Here is a 14083-nt window from a genome sequence, read left to right on the forward strand (position 1 = left end):
AGCAGCAGCCCATTGGCATCCATAAGAGGGGTGCAAGGAGATGCAGCCGGGCTCTTAACATTGCACATGGGTGGAGGACAGGAGAAAATGAGCAAAAGCTCAAACAGGAGAGGTTGGAGCTACAAGGTATGCAGCTTGTAGAGTCAGGACTATTGGCCATCACTGGTCTACTGCAAGGATGCAGAAATATATGTACTTTCCATGTTCCAAAGCAGTAACTCTGAGGCTCTTATTTTAGAAAGCATAGGTGTTCTTGTAAGAAACATGGACCAACTTAAAACTGTATCCCATGCACCACATGTAATTTTTCTGAGGTAATAACCAGTACAAAATTATTCACGGCTCACTAAGCCACCTCTTTTGACCTTCATGGGGGATTTTATTTTTTGCAACCTAGACATACAGATTTAGATATTTCGCAACCTAGAAATTTCAAGTCAACAAAGTTTAAAAGACGTTGGTGAAGACTTACAGTAAGATGCAGCATCATTCTAAGCTAATGAAGTTCAAGTTCACAAAAATGGGAAAAAAGTACTGTGACAAATCTGTTGCATGATCAACAACTAGGACTAGGAACAGCACTACAGCATTTCTAACTGTTAGTTTCTATAACATATAGTATTCTTTCTCAATGGTTTTGAAATCTTGGTCATCAAATCTATTAGATCTCACACAAAGATTCCAGAGGTTTATTTTGCAAAAAAATAGTAAAAAGACACTGCTTCTTTTGTGTGGCTATATCTTTGAAAAAAAAAAGTGTGAATTTGTATATAGATGCATAGGACCTTTCACAGGACAAATAAAATCAAAACAACAAAGGCATTTGGTAAGAGGCACTAACAAAAACGAAAGCAGAGAGAATAAAGAAATATACCCTCTATTTATCCTAAACATGTTTATGCTAAGTACATTTTTGTCTTTGCAGTGTTTTAAACTGTACAGCAGTGTGTTGAGAAGTATACTGGTAAGCAAATGAAATACTGTGACATAATGCTAGAGAGTGATGCAGGGATTTAGCAGTGACTATCTCAAACCTTCCTTCTCATCCTTTATAATAAGTTTACCAGCAGAGTAAGCAAAATTAAAACAACTTCTTTTGGTATACGCGCTTTGACCTCTATAAATTTAAGAAGCTAGTGCTGTTATTCTGAAAAACAAAACAACAAAGTAGTTTAAACAAAGTCAAACGACATAAACATGCACTGTGTTTCTCTTCAAACATCATACAAAAGTGCATATCCACCCTCAAAAGGATCTCTCTTCCTTGCCCTCAACTTGCTCATTTTACACAGAAAGCACCACATGACCAGATTCTTCTTGAACATTCATTTTCCTTACATCTCATTTCCTTCCTCTATCCTCCATTTTCCTTGACTGCTCCTTGCAAAGCTGTGAAACAATCTTCTGCTTTTAGTAATTTATCTGCCTTCCCTCACTAGAAGTCAAGCCCTTACAACATCAAAAACTTTACCATGGCAATCAATTCTTATGGCACAAGTTAAGACAGCACCGTAAAGAAAAGATCCATTTCTCATGCAGCTCATTACGTTTATTAAGAACAAGAAAAAAAATAATCAGAATGCACAAGACATAACACACTCTAAACATTCTTGTCCATTTTTTTTTCCTGATACAGAGGTTAATTTAAAAAACAAAGCTCCAGACAGCAGCTCTTCAGCCAAGATTGTTCTTTAGAGCACTAAACTAAAGCTCTGCTTCAAAGCTCTGCCTCTCCCTATCCTATTTATACTGGCAAGCCTCCTGCTGAAGAGCTTGTTAAGAAACGAAGCAGTTCTGCAGCCCTATTTAGTAATAGCAAGGTCGCACACAGACTGAGGTATTGTGACCACTTTCTGGGTGCTGCTTTTCAGGAAAGACTGGAATTAGCTTGAAATCAGTCCCCCTAGATTGAGAGTCCAGGGAAGAAGAGAGAGAAGAACCACCAGTTAGAAAGCAGATGGACACAGCCAGTCATTCGCTTGCCCATTCTGTAACTCCTGGAAGCTCACAAGCTGGGTAGCTGGATGCAACCTCTGAAGTATCTTTTTATAGGGGATAAATGGTTCTGGAATTCTGCTCAGAGTTGGGCTTACGTGTATCAAATTCCCTGCTGTAAGGCTAGTGTACCATTCAACTTGAAAGCTTTTCATTTCAAGGAAACAGTGCTAAAGAGTCTGCTAGAGAACCCAGCTAGAACATTGCTGCCTATCCATGCATCAGTGACATTTTCACATCATGTTTTCCCCCACACAGCTCCCTGTTGAAACAGGGCTTGCTTGTTTGTTATTTTATATTATGCCTTTTTTTTTTTTTTTTCCTTTTTTTGTTTGGTCTTTCTATCATGTCTTTAGAGTCTTATTAACCAGCATCCTCTCCCTTTACTCCCAGAATATTAACCAAAGCCACTCATCTGTTAGTTTAAGTGTATCACAAATTAGGAAGACCAATCAATACCCACATTTCCAAGTAAGTAACTAAAGGAGCAATAGCTACTCATCTCTCAAGAATGAAAGATAAGTCAATTTTAGCTTTGTAAAACCAACATAAATATCGTTTGCTCTCTTAAAATTGTCATCTGTTAATGACTTACAAAAACAAGCCAAGCGTGCTTGACTGACACATAAAAACTAAGTACGCATTTTATATTCTCTCTGGAAACACTTGAGAAAATGTTTCCAGTGTAAGGTTAAGATGCCAAAAGGATTATATTTACCTTAATGATGTACTGTAAGAAAATATGCAGCAAAACAACTCTCTTTGTGTGTGGCTATTCTGTTTCCCAGGACTCTACTGAGTCACTAAGCAATTCCCATTAATATTACCCTCTGTGCTTAAAGTAATTTATTTATTCCCAAACCCACGCTAAATATTTATATTTGCTGAAGACACCACCATAGATTAAATCCATTCTTTACCAACGTTTAGCTAAGAGATGAACTAGTCCAGGCCTGTGCATTAGTATTTGCATAACTTTAGCACAATACTGAGTTCATTGCAGAAGTCTCTCCTCTTCTGGAGGCCTGTGGTACATCATCAAGCTTTCAGTAAGTGTGCGTGTGCTTGTTCTAAGTTGCTACGGAAATCCAGAAGAACTAGTTCTGATTTCAATATATTACTTACTCTACTGAGTACTGCTTCATAAAACCTTCTAAAAGCATAGCTTAAAGAATGAACGTGACAGACAGAGAATGACAAGAATCCATCATTTCAAAGTAATGACTGGTTCTAACGGATGTAACTTGACCACTACCTTGTGAGGAATGTTGCTGTTTGAGAGTCTTGGTCTACTTGCTGCGAGATGCTCCGGGCGCGAGGTGCAGTTCTGCTCCCAGTCCCACTCGCACGGAGACGGCAAAGCCGCACTGTGCTCCCTGAAAAACAAAGCCTCATTTTAGTTTTGTGTAATCACAAAAGAACAGACTGAAAGCCTGTGACGCTAAAGTCCTTGAGATAAAGACGATACATTTTCCCAGTTAGTCTGGCATACTTGCACTTCCCTGGCAGTCAGGTTGAAGCAGTGCTCGAAAAAAGGAGATGTCCATCCATTTTACACTTGCAGCAACACTATGCAGTTCAAGTCTAGCACTGTTCCCCATCAGGCGCCCACACAGGCCTGCATACAAGGAAAAAAATGCATTCTTGCAAGCTAAATAAGGTACAGACAGGAAGCATGCTTATTTTCCATGTTGCACTTGTCTTCTCCTTACGGCATTTGGGCCTTTTGTTTTGATTTATTCTTTAGCCCGATAGTTTTGTTCACACAAGATTGTACAGAGCTAAGCTAATAACAGCACTCCAAGTATAACCTAGCTAAAAACCGATGCATATGCTCAAGTTATTTCAGCTGGTAATTTTACAGCTCCACTTGCCAATTACAATCTCATTGTCTACCCCTTCCCCTCTCAGGGCTGCTTAACAGGCCTCCGTTACCCCTCTGCTGCGCAAGCTGTGTGTCAGCTTCCACTCAGCATTCCTGTCAGAGGGCTCCACCTCTCCCCACCCCTCCTCACAGCCCTTCATTATCCTGTGTAGGAGAACTGAAAAGTGAGTGGTTTAACTACAGTGAAGGGCAGACTTTTGACAGGAATAGAAACAGAAGCCAGTGGTTAAAAATTTCTTCTTCCCAGCACATCTTGATTGTCTTAATTCTTCTCAAAGAGCATCCTTCCAAAGTGTCCCACCTTCAAAATATAGCCAGAGTTCCTTAGAAGCATATTATATTTAAAAAAAAAAGTGATATTCTTTTTTTTTTTTTTTTAGATTAATAATCCATACTACTTCTGTAGAGAAGGAAAGCCATAAGAAAAATAATGAAGGAATTTTGCAGAACTACAGTCTACACCATGTTTTATTGAAGTGTCTTCTGTGCAGCACCCACTTTTCCCTGAGTACAACCATAATGAGGTCCCAGATTCAAAAAAGCACACTTCAAGCATCTAACATTTTTAAATGCTACATTTGGTCTCATTAACTTCTTTAAAACCTCACAAATGCAAACACTTGCCAGATGTCACATTGTCCAGCTAAAACGTCATTTTCCATCTCTGCTGACTCCTCCAGCACAAAAGCAACTTTCTCAAAGTAATATGCTACTCTTTTAAATCAAGGTAGGATTTCTGAAGTCACAGAAAAAAAAGAATGCTTAACATTAATTTCTATTATCACCAAAAAGCAACCAGAGCTACACATTATGAACAAACACCAGCTTCATTGTTTCAGTCTTCATCACTCCAGGCTGTATGCAGAATAAATAAAGTCTTTTGAAAGCAGTAGAAAAGTTACACAAGGAAGCTAAAACTATACTACTATTAATGTTATAATTTGCATCTCTCTGTGAAGATACCAAAGCTTTATAAAAATCCATCTGCCACAGAAGTCATATTGCCATTCCAAGCAAAAAAAAATGGAAATAGGAAAAGATACTTTATAATGCCTTTGACACGGAAATGTAAATGAATACCTTAGCAAAATAATGTATTTCCTTTTCACAACTTTCAAGTGATAGCACTGGAGCTGGCGTCACATTCTAATGCTAATTTTTATTTTAGGAATAGTTTAGAGCAGTGAACGAAAAATTAAGTTAAGAATGCACCTGAATTTGTGCAGTAAGGAGTCAGACGAGGATCTCTACGCCCTACATTTAGTATTAGCTTTTGGAAACTGTCTCATGATGTTAATTAATATATGCACTTATGTAATTATATATTATTATTAGAAACATACATATACTTTTAAAATGCTTATTTTGATTTTTATATGAACTTGAGAGTACCTCTAGAAGCTGAATGAGAAGCAGATGTTAAAGTGAATTATTAATTTCCTTATTCCAGTTGCATAGAACAAGCAGTCTGAAGCTACAAAACGATCAGTGTTTTTTTTCTTGAACTTAGTTCACTTTGCAGCAATAATTTGTCATCAGCCTTTAGTTCCCTGAAAGATTTAATGAAAACATAAAAGAGATCCCGATTACAGTCCAATGACAACAGCTTTTCTGCTTTTGTGAAACAGTTGGAATAGCAAATCCAAATGTAATCCAGATACATCTTAAACAGCTTGGAATTCCAGGCATATATAACAATTGTATCAACTAAACCTCTCTGTGAAAGGAGGAGATGCCTGATTAAGGACGCTGGGAAGAAAAACAAAGATTAACAGGCTAGTGTCTTTTGCACTTCGATACTGATGCTCAGAAGCAGATGAAAGAGAAGCAACCCCATATTTGAGTTACAAAACAAAAAATAATGGGTGCTAAAGTTAGCTAGTTTCATTTTTGGACAGCTTGTTTCAGGCTGCGACTCCGGCCAAACAAGCCCACTTGAAAACAAAGAGGAATTTTGCAAGAATGTACCGCTACCTTCCAACACAATTCCTCACAGTATCGAGAGCAATCATGTAAACCTTTTGTCAACATGTAAAGAGAGGCCGAAAAATTCTAAGAGATTGGCATGCAGATAACTTACATGAAACAATCAAAGGAAGTCACAGACTAGGACGCTCCGCTGTCTGTGTCCAAATACACTGTACTAAGAACCCCTCTTACCAGGCAGATTTTAAAAAAGAAGAAAAAAATAAAAGCTCAACTACTCATTAATACAATACCAAAACCCTAGGACAAACTTGCAGAATTCTTGTGTTGCTAAGAGCCTGGAAACTGTTGGCACCAGTGTATTTTCTGGACTACTTTTTTGTGGGTTTGGAGATACAACTGAAAAGTCATATTGTGCTCTGTGCTTGATTTGCTTTTACTGCTGCTATCACTGTTAGAGGAAGTACTCTTTTGGAAAAATTACAGGAGAAATCTGAGTTCAGTTACAGACAAATAATCACATTTTTACTTCAAACTTATCTTTGAAGTCCTGCTTACACAGAACTATCCCAAAACGGTAGAAACTTATCTAATAATTGGTCTTGAACAAGAGCCTATGCCTGCACTATGCCTGAAACAAGGAAACAGTCTTCTAATGCAAAACAAAAATACGAGACTAGAAGGGCAGGGATGATGCCCATCCATCAGTGCTACTTATACAGGGACAGGTAGGAGAGAGATATAATCAACCCCCTTTTCATGCTGAGGTTTTGAGGGAAACAGTGATGAACAAGATAAGTCTAATAATCAAGTTGTGTTGTACAAGAAAGCATTTTGTACTGTTTTAAAAAAAAACAGAATGGTCTGTATTTCTGAGTTGGAACATTTAATACCCTTAACTGATATATTTTTAATAATTAACGCTTCCCCCTCAGAAAACTGAATTCTTAAGTATGAGCAACTCTTGTTTCCTAGAAGAGAAGGGAAGTTGCACACATGCAGAGAAATGTTCTTCCCCACTTTTACAAGCTGTTAGTTCTCCCATAGGTAAAATACTTTTTTTTAAGCAGACGGACATCCACACAGTGGGCTTAGTAGTGCCCAGCAAACATGAAACAACTATTTTGATTTCTTTCTGATGAGTATACAGCTGTTTATCTTTTCTGTTCTCAAGCAAATTCCTGATTTAGGAATAACGTCTTCTCCTGATTATTCTGCCAGCCAAGGACAAAAGGTACACAGAAATCTCAAGCAAAACCACAAAGTTTAACTACAACTGCAGATGACAGATTGCTTGGAAGCTACAAAAAAATAGATTACCTGTTCAATGAACGATACACCTCTTTTCTGATGAAAAGTTTTCATAACTGCAAGGCAAGCACAGATTTTCCCATTATTATTCCCTGATAGTATTTTAACACTTACCCCGGATGCTGCCACAGGTTTGCATGTCTACCCTCAGGAAGCAGCTCCCTCTTGTTAAGGGGAGTAATTCCTATTGCTGCTTCTAAAATAGTTATATATTTCTTGTACCGCATCCTGCCTCTCTCAGGAGTTTCACCACGCTAAGTTATCATCCAAATGCAGTTTCTGCAACTGAAGTCATGCCTCTTCACTTATCTGAACTGCTGTTTTTCAAAACACGCTGCGAGTTTCAAGCATGTAAATAATGCTTTTCCCCCCCTTGCCCCAGCTTGGAGAGTTAGCAGGAGAGAAAAACCAAAGAAAAACTCCCACCAGATTCCCCTGAAACGTCATTGTTACATAATTCGATCTTTGAATAAGACACTAATGAAAATGATTGAAGAGACAATCACGGTTCTAAGCCTGGCCGGATAATGCACACTCTTCAATTGACTAATCCTTTGCTAAATCTCTGCTGCCTATAATCTTCCAAGTACTAATGGAGCCCTAGGTAACTTCTCTGTCAAATCAATCCAGGGAATGAGAGAGATCTGCACAGAGAACTTGGGACTTTTTTTAGACATGGGAAGACAAAAACAGATTTTTCTTCAAACTTTCTCCTCATCACCACAACATGCTGGAGGTGATATACAGTCAGAAAAGGCATGGATAAACTTTCCCTTCCTTGACTTGTTGCAGAATTAAGAAAGCTAAAGACTCCATTACAATACTTACTAGCCGTTCAGATGCGTCTCACACAATGCCTGTCTCCACTTTCTACATCAAAACTGTTTAGCCACGAGGAAGGTAGCCTCAGGTACTAACTACAAAGGCAGATGTGGATGTAGAAGTTGCAATAACAGTGATGTTTTGGAAGTGCTGCAGTACCATCAAATGACAGTATTAAGGAGAATTTGTGGATTGCAAGAAGATGAGCTAAGGAACTATTTTGATGTTATTCAGACAGTAAGAGAGTAAATATGTTTTGTATATAATTTTAATGTATTAACTATATTGCTACAAAGGTACCTAACTGTTATACAGAAATGTTAAAAGAACAGAAGGGACAGGAAGTATTTCTTCTAAAGCCTTCAGCTACAACAACTCCCTCTGTACATTAAGTTATTCTCTATTCTGTTATTCCTTCAAGGGTCTGTCTTGGGACCAGAGTTCTTTAATATCTTTATCAGTGACAGAAATGATTGAGTGCACCCTCAGCAAGTTTGCAGCTGACACCAAACTGAGCGGAGCAGTCGACACAACATAAGGAGGGGATGCCATCCAAAGGGACCTGGACAGGCTGGGAAAGTGGGCCGATGTGAACTACATGAGGTTCAACAAGTCCAAGAGCAAGGTGCTGCCCCTGGGTCGGAGCAATCCCAGACATGAGCACAGACTGGGAGAAGAACTCACTGAGAGCAGCCCGGCAGAGAGGGGCGTGGGGTTCTCATGGACAAAAAGCTTGACATGAGCCAGCAGTGCGTGCTTGCAGCGCAGAAGTCCTGGGCTGCATCAGCAGATGGATGGGCAGCAGGTGGAGGGAGGTGATTGTCCCCCTCTGCTCTGCCCTTGTGAGGCCCCACCTGGAGTGCTGCGTCCTGGTCTGGGGTCCCAGCACAAGAAGGATGTGGGGCTCTTAGAGCAGGTCCAGAGGAGGGCCATGAAGTTGATCAGAGGGCTGGAGCACCTCTCCTATGAAGAAAGGCTGAGAGAGCTGGGGATGTTCAGCCTGGAGAAGGGAGCCATGTTCAGCCTGGCTTTAGGGAGACCTCACTGAGGCCTTTCAGTACTTAAAGGGGTCTTAAAAGAAAAGGATGTAGAGGAACTCTTCACTCAGATAATGATATGACAAAGGGAAATGGTCTTAAACTGAAAGAGGATAGATTTAGATTAGAGAAGGAAATTCCTCACTGTAAGGATAATGAGGCACTGGCACAGGTTGCCCAGAGAATCAGAACCACTACGGCTGGAAAAGGCCTTCATGTTCATCTGGTCCAACCATCCCCCTACCACCAGTATCATCCACTAAGCCACGTCCCTAAGCACCATGTCCAACTTCTCCTTAAACACCCCCAGAGATGGTAACACCGCCATGTCCCTAGGCAACTTGTTCCAATGCCTAACTACTCCTTTTGAGATGAAGTTTCTCCTAATTTCCAACCTAACCCTCCCCTGGCACAACTTGAGCCCAATCCCTTTAGTCCTGTCAGCCTTCGATAAGAGGCTGATGCCCAGAGAAGCTGTGTATGCCCCACCCCTGGAGGTGTTCAAGGCCAGGCTGGATGGGGCCCTGGCCAGCCTGATTTACTGGGTGGCATCCCTGTCTATGGCAGGGTGTTGGAGTTAGACAATCTTTAAGGTCCCTTCCAACCCAAGCCATTCTATAATTCTATGCTCTCAAATGAATGCTAATAGGCTATCTGTGAGACTGATCTCAGAAGAGCAAAACAAAATTAAGCCTTTTTTAGATTCAGGGAGTACAACCACAAATGACTGAGAGAAGGTAACATTCAGTTTCCACCTACCTACTTGCATGCTGACTTGTATGGAGTCTGAAAACTTGTGATGTATTAAGCAAAGTAATTAACATATTAAGCACACAGAAATGAAATTAAGAAAACAATTACTTTTGCAGGTCCCAAAAAAGCACTTAACTACAACTTCAAAAGTCTGTATAGAAAGTATTAAGAAGCTTAAGAAAGTGAAGTACTACTGGAAGTCTCTAAGGACAGTTAATATCATTAAGCTTGCATGCATCCTGGCTTTTGACAGCTTTGTCAGATCTATTGTGAAAGTAGTATTGACTAGGAAAGGAAAAGACAAGGAGGCAGCAATTCCATCTTTTCAAGAACCTTCTAACTGCAGCAATCTATGCCAATATCCAATTTTTACTAGAACACAAAAACAGTTTGATAAAATTCAACCTTCCTTCAAAGTCAGTTTTGTCATCAACATCAGTATTACAGCAATTTCTCCTCTGAAGTGCTGCTGCTTCTTTCTGTCCTCCTCAGAACTTTTTTGACCCTTTTTATTTTTTTTTTTTTCCCCTTATAAATCTAAGGAACAGATCTCCCTTATAAGAACTTCCTGGAAGCATTTTTTAAAGCCAGAGCAATAAGCAAAGTTTAGAAACCATCCAGTGCACCTTTGGACCATTCTTTGACTCCCTGGGGAACTAAATCTGACTAGGCCTCATGGTTAGCCTTATGCAAACCTCACAACCAAACTCGTACAAGAAGCACAAGCTTCTTCCAAGTAAAGTATCATGAAATCTTCAGATATCTAGAGGGAGTAAAGACTGACTCACCATTTATCAACTTCCTTCAACTTTGTTTGAAAATAGAAATTAAAAGCTACTAGTACACCCATTGTTATTGAAGGACTACATTTGCAGAGAAAACAAAAGCTTTAAAATATACCTTCATCCATTGTTTCCTGTTGAGGAGTTATCATCCACTCCCCTTCTTCTGGTTTTGTATTTTTTTTCAGGAAAAAACAAGTTTTATTGAAAGAACATAGCACATTCTTCCTAACTGGGAACGTACAAGTGAACAAACTTAATCTAAGAATTTAGATGTTAAAGTATGTGTCAACTTCAAGAACTCATGGTCCTCAGCCATATCCACACAGATAACTGCAAACTGCCTCAGAGTTCAGCTAAAAAGATTATTTGCTTACTCAATGTATTTGTACTCTGCCAACTTTCTCCCCATGGATTCCACATTAATTACTTAGTAATCAGTTTATAAAATAAAGAGAATCCAGTAACATGCACTTCCAGCAAATTAATATAGTGATATATAGTGCCAGAGTGTACTGTGGCACTATATCAAGGCTTGGAACCCGTCACTGTCTTACAAAGCTGCTATAGGGAACAGGGATGCATGCAAACGTTAAGCTTTTCCTATGCCTTTTTCGAAGTCTCCTACTCTTTTTCTGTGCTTCCTTCGCTGCAGCAGAAAAAATAAGTGTGCTGGGGCAGTGATTTCCACCCTGGTGAACTTCTACAGAGGACTTTTGCAAATGCAGTTCAGAGTATTTTCATTGTATTGTGTTTTCATTCATGTTACAACTGAGTCTAAAATTTTTGCAGTGGATGGTTTGGAAAGTAAGACATTTCAGGGAAAAAAGGTGAAAGCTCTTTTCTTCATTGAAAAAACACTTAAGACATCAAAGCGAAGGCATCCTTTTACGCTAATCCACAATGGATGAACACAAGTCATGTTCTCTTAATTAGATGTAGTGCATATTTCTTGTAAAACTGATGACAGAAGCATGATCATATCCTCAGTCACTTCAGACCCAACTCCAAAGGAGACAACAGTTGTCCACTGAAGCCAAAAATTACTTTGGAAAGAGAAAATTCTTTTTTTCCTCATCCCTCAACAAAACATCTCTCCAACACCTACAGACCAAAGAATTCTGTCATGAAGAGAGCAGAAAACCAGAGGTCTTCTCCTACACACTTATTATTGGGTGACAAGAATAACAACAACAGACAATAAACTTCCAGAGCAAGTGTTTTGTTTGGTCTATACAGCTACGAAACAGCAAGGGAAACAAGTCAATGCATATGTAAAGCCTGATCTGTTGAAACAAAGGAACATTAAGGTTCAGATTTCGTATTTCTTTTTGGGAAGGGGGTCATAGGGGAAACAGTTTCATGGAAAGAGAAGGGAAGGACTTGGAAACTTCTTTCACACAGCTTCAGTGGCTGCAACTGCTTTTGGCCCCTCCCTGGAGAGCATCCCTTGCCCGAACAGCCCATATGTTCCTGGAGATTCTCAGAATCAGCTTATACAAAGTTGTGCTAAGGAGGCTAGAGACACCAGCAGTCAAATCTGCCAGCTATTAAGCAGAGCTAGATGATGAATCAGATGTTAGAACAGAGAGAGCATGCTGGACTACAGACAGCCGTGCTGTCAGTGACGTACGGGAGAGATTTATCAGTTTTCTCTAATGATCTCTCTCTCAAAAAAAAAAAAAAAAAATACTAGCAGAGCGAAACAAACAGCAAATAGGTTGAACAAACACACAAAATCTTGGTTTACATGAAGCCAAGCAAGATAAACTGAGCTCAGGCTCAGTTTATCAATACAAGGGGGGCTGATGTTAAAGAATTCGTTTGGCATGAGAGCATAATGACAGCAAAAAGCTTCTGGGAGGAGTATTACTGAGCCAGTCTTAGGAAAAATACAGAATATCTGATCAGAGTATCTGATCTCATGCCTGGCTTAAAAGAAACATAGTCAAACCTGAACAGACATCCGAAATCTGAAATTTCACATGCATACAGACCATGCCAGAGATAACACGCATGCCTTGAAGAAATAAAATTAAATTTCTCAAAAGCAGTTCTGGATTGCTAGTCCAAAAGAGGTGCAGACAACAGTATGGAAGGAGAGCAGGCACTAGGAAAAAAAGAATCTGAACAGAAAGGGATTCTCAGACAGGCTTACTTTGTATTTTTCCTCACATGCCTCTTACTGACCCTAATATCGCATCACAGAGCATTTTTGTCTTATGATGTTATACATGTGAAAATACAGCGCTAATGAGTTTCATTCTTTCCACAGCTCCAGATCAGGAACTGTGGTTATCTCTGAGGTTCCAACACTCAGATACACAATGACAACCTGACCTAATTTCAGGAAGCCTTGGATAGCTCACGTTTCCTAAAAACAAAGCATGCAGCTCATGAATATACAGCAGGGTAGATGCCACACAAGATATCAGGCCTGAGCTTCCACAGCTCTGTGATTTTTAAGATCATAAACATTTTAAGTATGCTCGCAGCTGCAGGAGTCATGTAATGCTGGACAGAAAGGAGAAGCCACACTCTATGTTCTTATTTGAAACAGAAAACTAAACTATTACCTAACATCATGCACTTTCAAAAAGCAATAATCTAACTCAAACAAACACACACTAAAAAACAACCCTAACATTAATAGGTTAAGTTGTAAAGTGACCTGTAGTGGTCTTCAGCAAGTTATAAATGACAATTTACATATTCACCAATAAAAAATAATTTACTTCCGAAGTGTGACCTAGCTGTAAGGATATCCTCAGTACTGGTGAAATATACCAACCATTAGAGGAGGAAAAGAAGCTATGGAGAACCTGCGGACAGAGAGCAGACATACCTGAGAAGGGAACTGGAACAAGAGCCTAATACAATGCTGTCCTCTCTGAGGAGGAGGGTAGGTTCAGAAAGTTGAAAAAGCAGACAGTGGTTGAACAGTTCTATTACGGCAAAAGCATCAGGGAGAGAAGCCTGGGCAGAAATGATAAACTTCAGTACTTCCCTGGGAACTGACAAACAATTCAGAGTACGTGCTCATGCGACTGAAACCAAACCTTTAACCGTGAATGACGACATGCACCGGTGCACTGCGTCAGCGTGGCCCTGCAAAACCAGCAACACCCACTCGGCTGCTGCTGTCTTTACGGGAAACTCCCCACTTCCAGGCGTTCTCCACTATGGCAAGATCCACGGTAGAAGACAGACTTAAAAATTATGCCCTATAGTCTCACTGTTGTAAACGTTTGTTTGTTTTACAAATCGATTGTCTTGTTTTCAAGAAGCCATTCACAGAAACTCACTGCAACGCAGGATTATGATTCACAGGCCTTAAGCTGCTGATCTTATCCAAGATCAGCTATCAGATTAAATACATTAATTATTATTTTTTTCCCAGGAATGAGTGTTTTCACACCTGCTTGAAAATAAGCCAGACCGGAAAATCTCTAACTTCATCAAACTGTACCTCCTATACCATGTCAGTGCTTTCTTTTCCCCTTTGTTGGAACAACTAGTTCCAGGACTGCTACAAAAGCATGAAATCAACACAGCCAAAGCCTGATAAAAGC

The 14083-nt window shown here is 39.6% G+C and overlaps 1 protein-coding gene across 7 annotated transcripts in view; it reads right to left on the reverse strand.

The window, feature by feature from the left end:
• TJP2 (tight junction protein 2) overlaps positions 1–14083 on the reverse strand; it is a 65722-nt gene that overhangs the window by 49826 nt on the left and 1813 nt on the right. For 3 of the 7 annotated variants that reach the window (XM_084504913.1, XM_084504916.1, XM_084504914.1), the window contains exon 2: positions 3251–3371. Coding sequence is in view for 1 of the 7 variants with exons in the window: in XM_084504912.1 (XP_084361038.1) it covers positions 3251–3371; positions 7232–7344 (234 nt within the window). In the remaining 6 variants the exon portion in view is untranslated. Of the gene's footprint in view, positions 1–3250; positions 3372–3487; positions 3615–7231; positions 7368–13356; positions 13467–14083 lie in introns of those variants that run through there. The other 4 variants (XM_084504915.1, XM_084504917.1, XM_084504918.1 and 1 more) reach the window with 3 other exon arrangements.

The sequence above is a fragment of the Aythya ferina genome (assembly GCF_964211825.1).
Source record: "Aythya ferina genome assembly, chromosome: Z".
In the NCBI taxonomy this organism is placed as follows: Eukaryota; Metazoa; Chordata; class Aves; order Anseriformes; family Anatidae; genus Aythya; species Aythya ferina.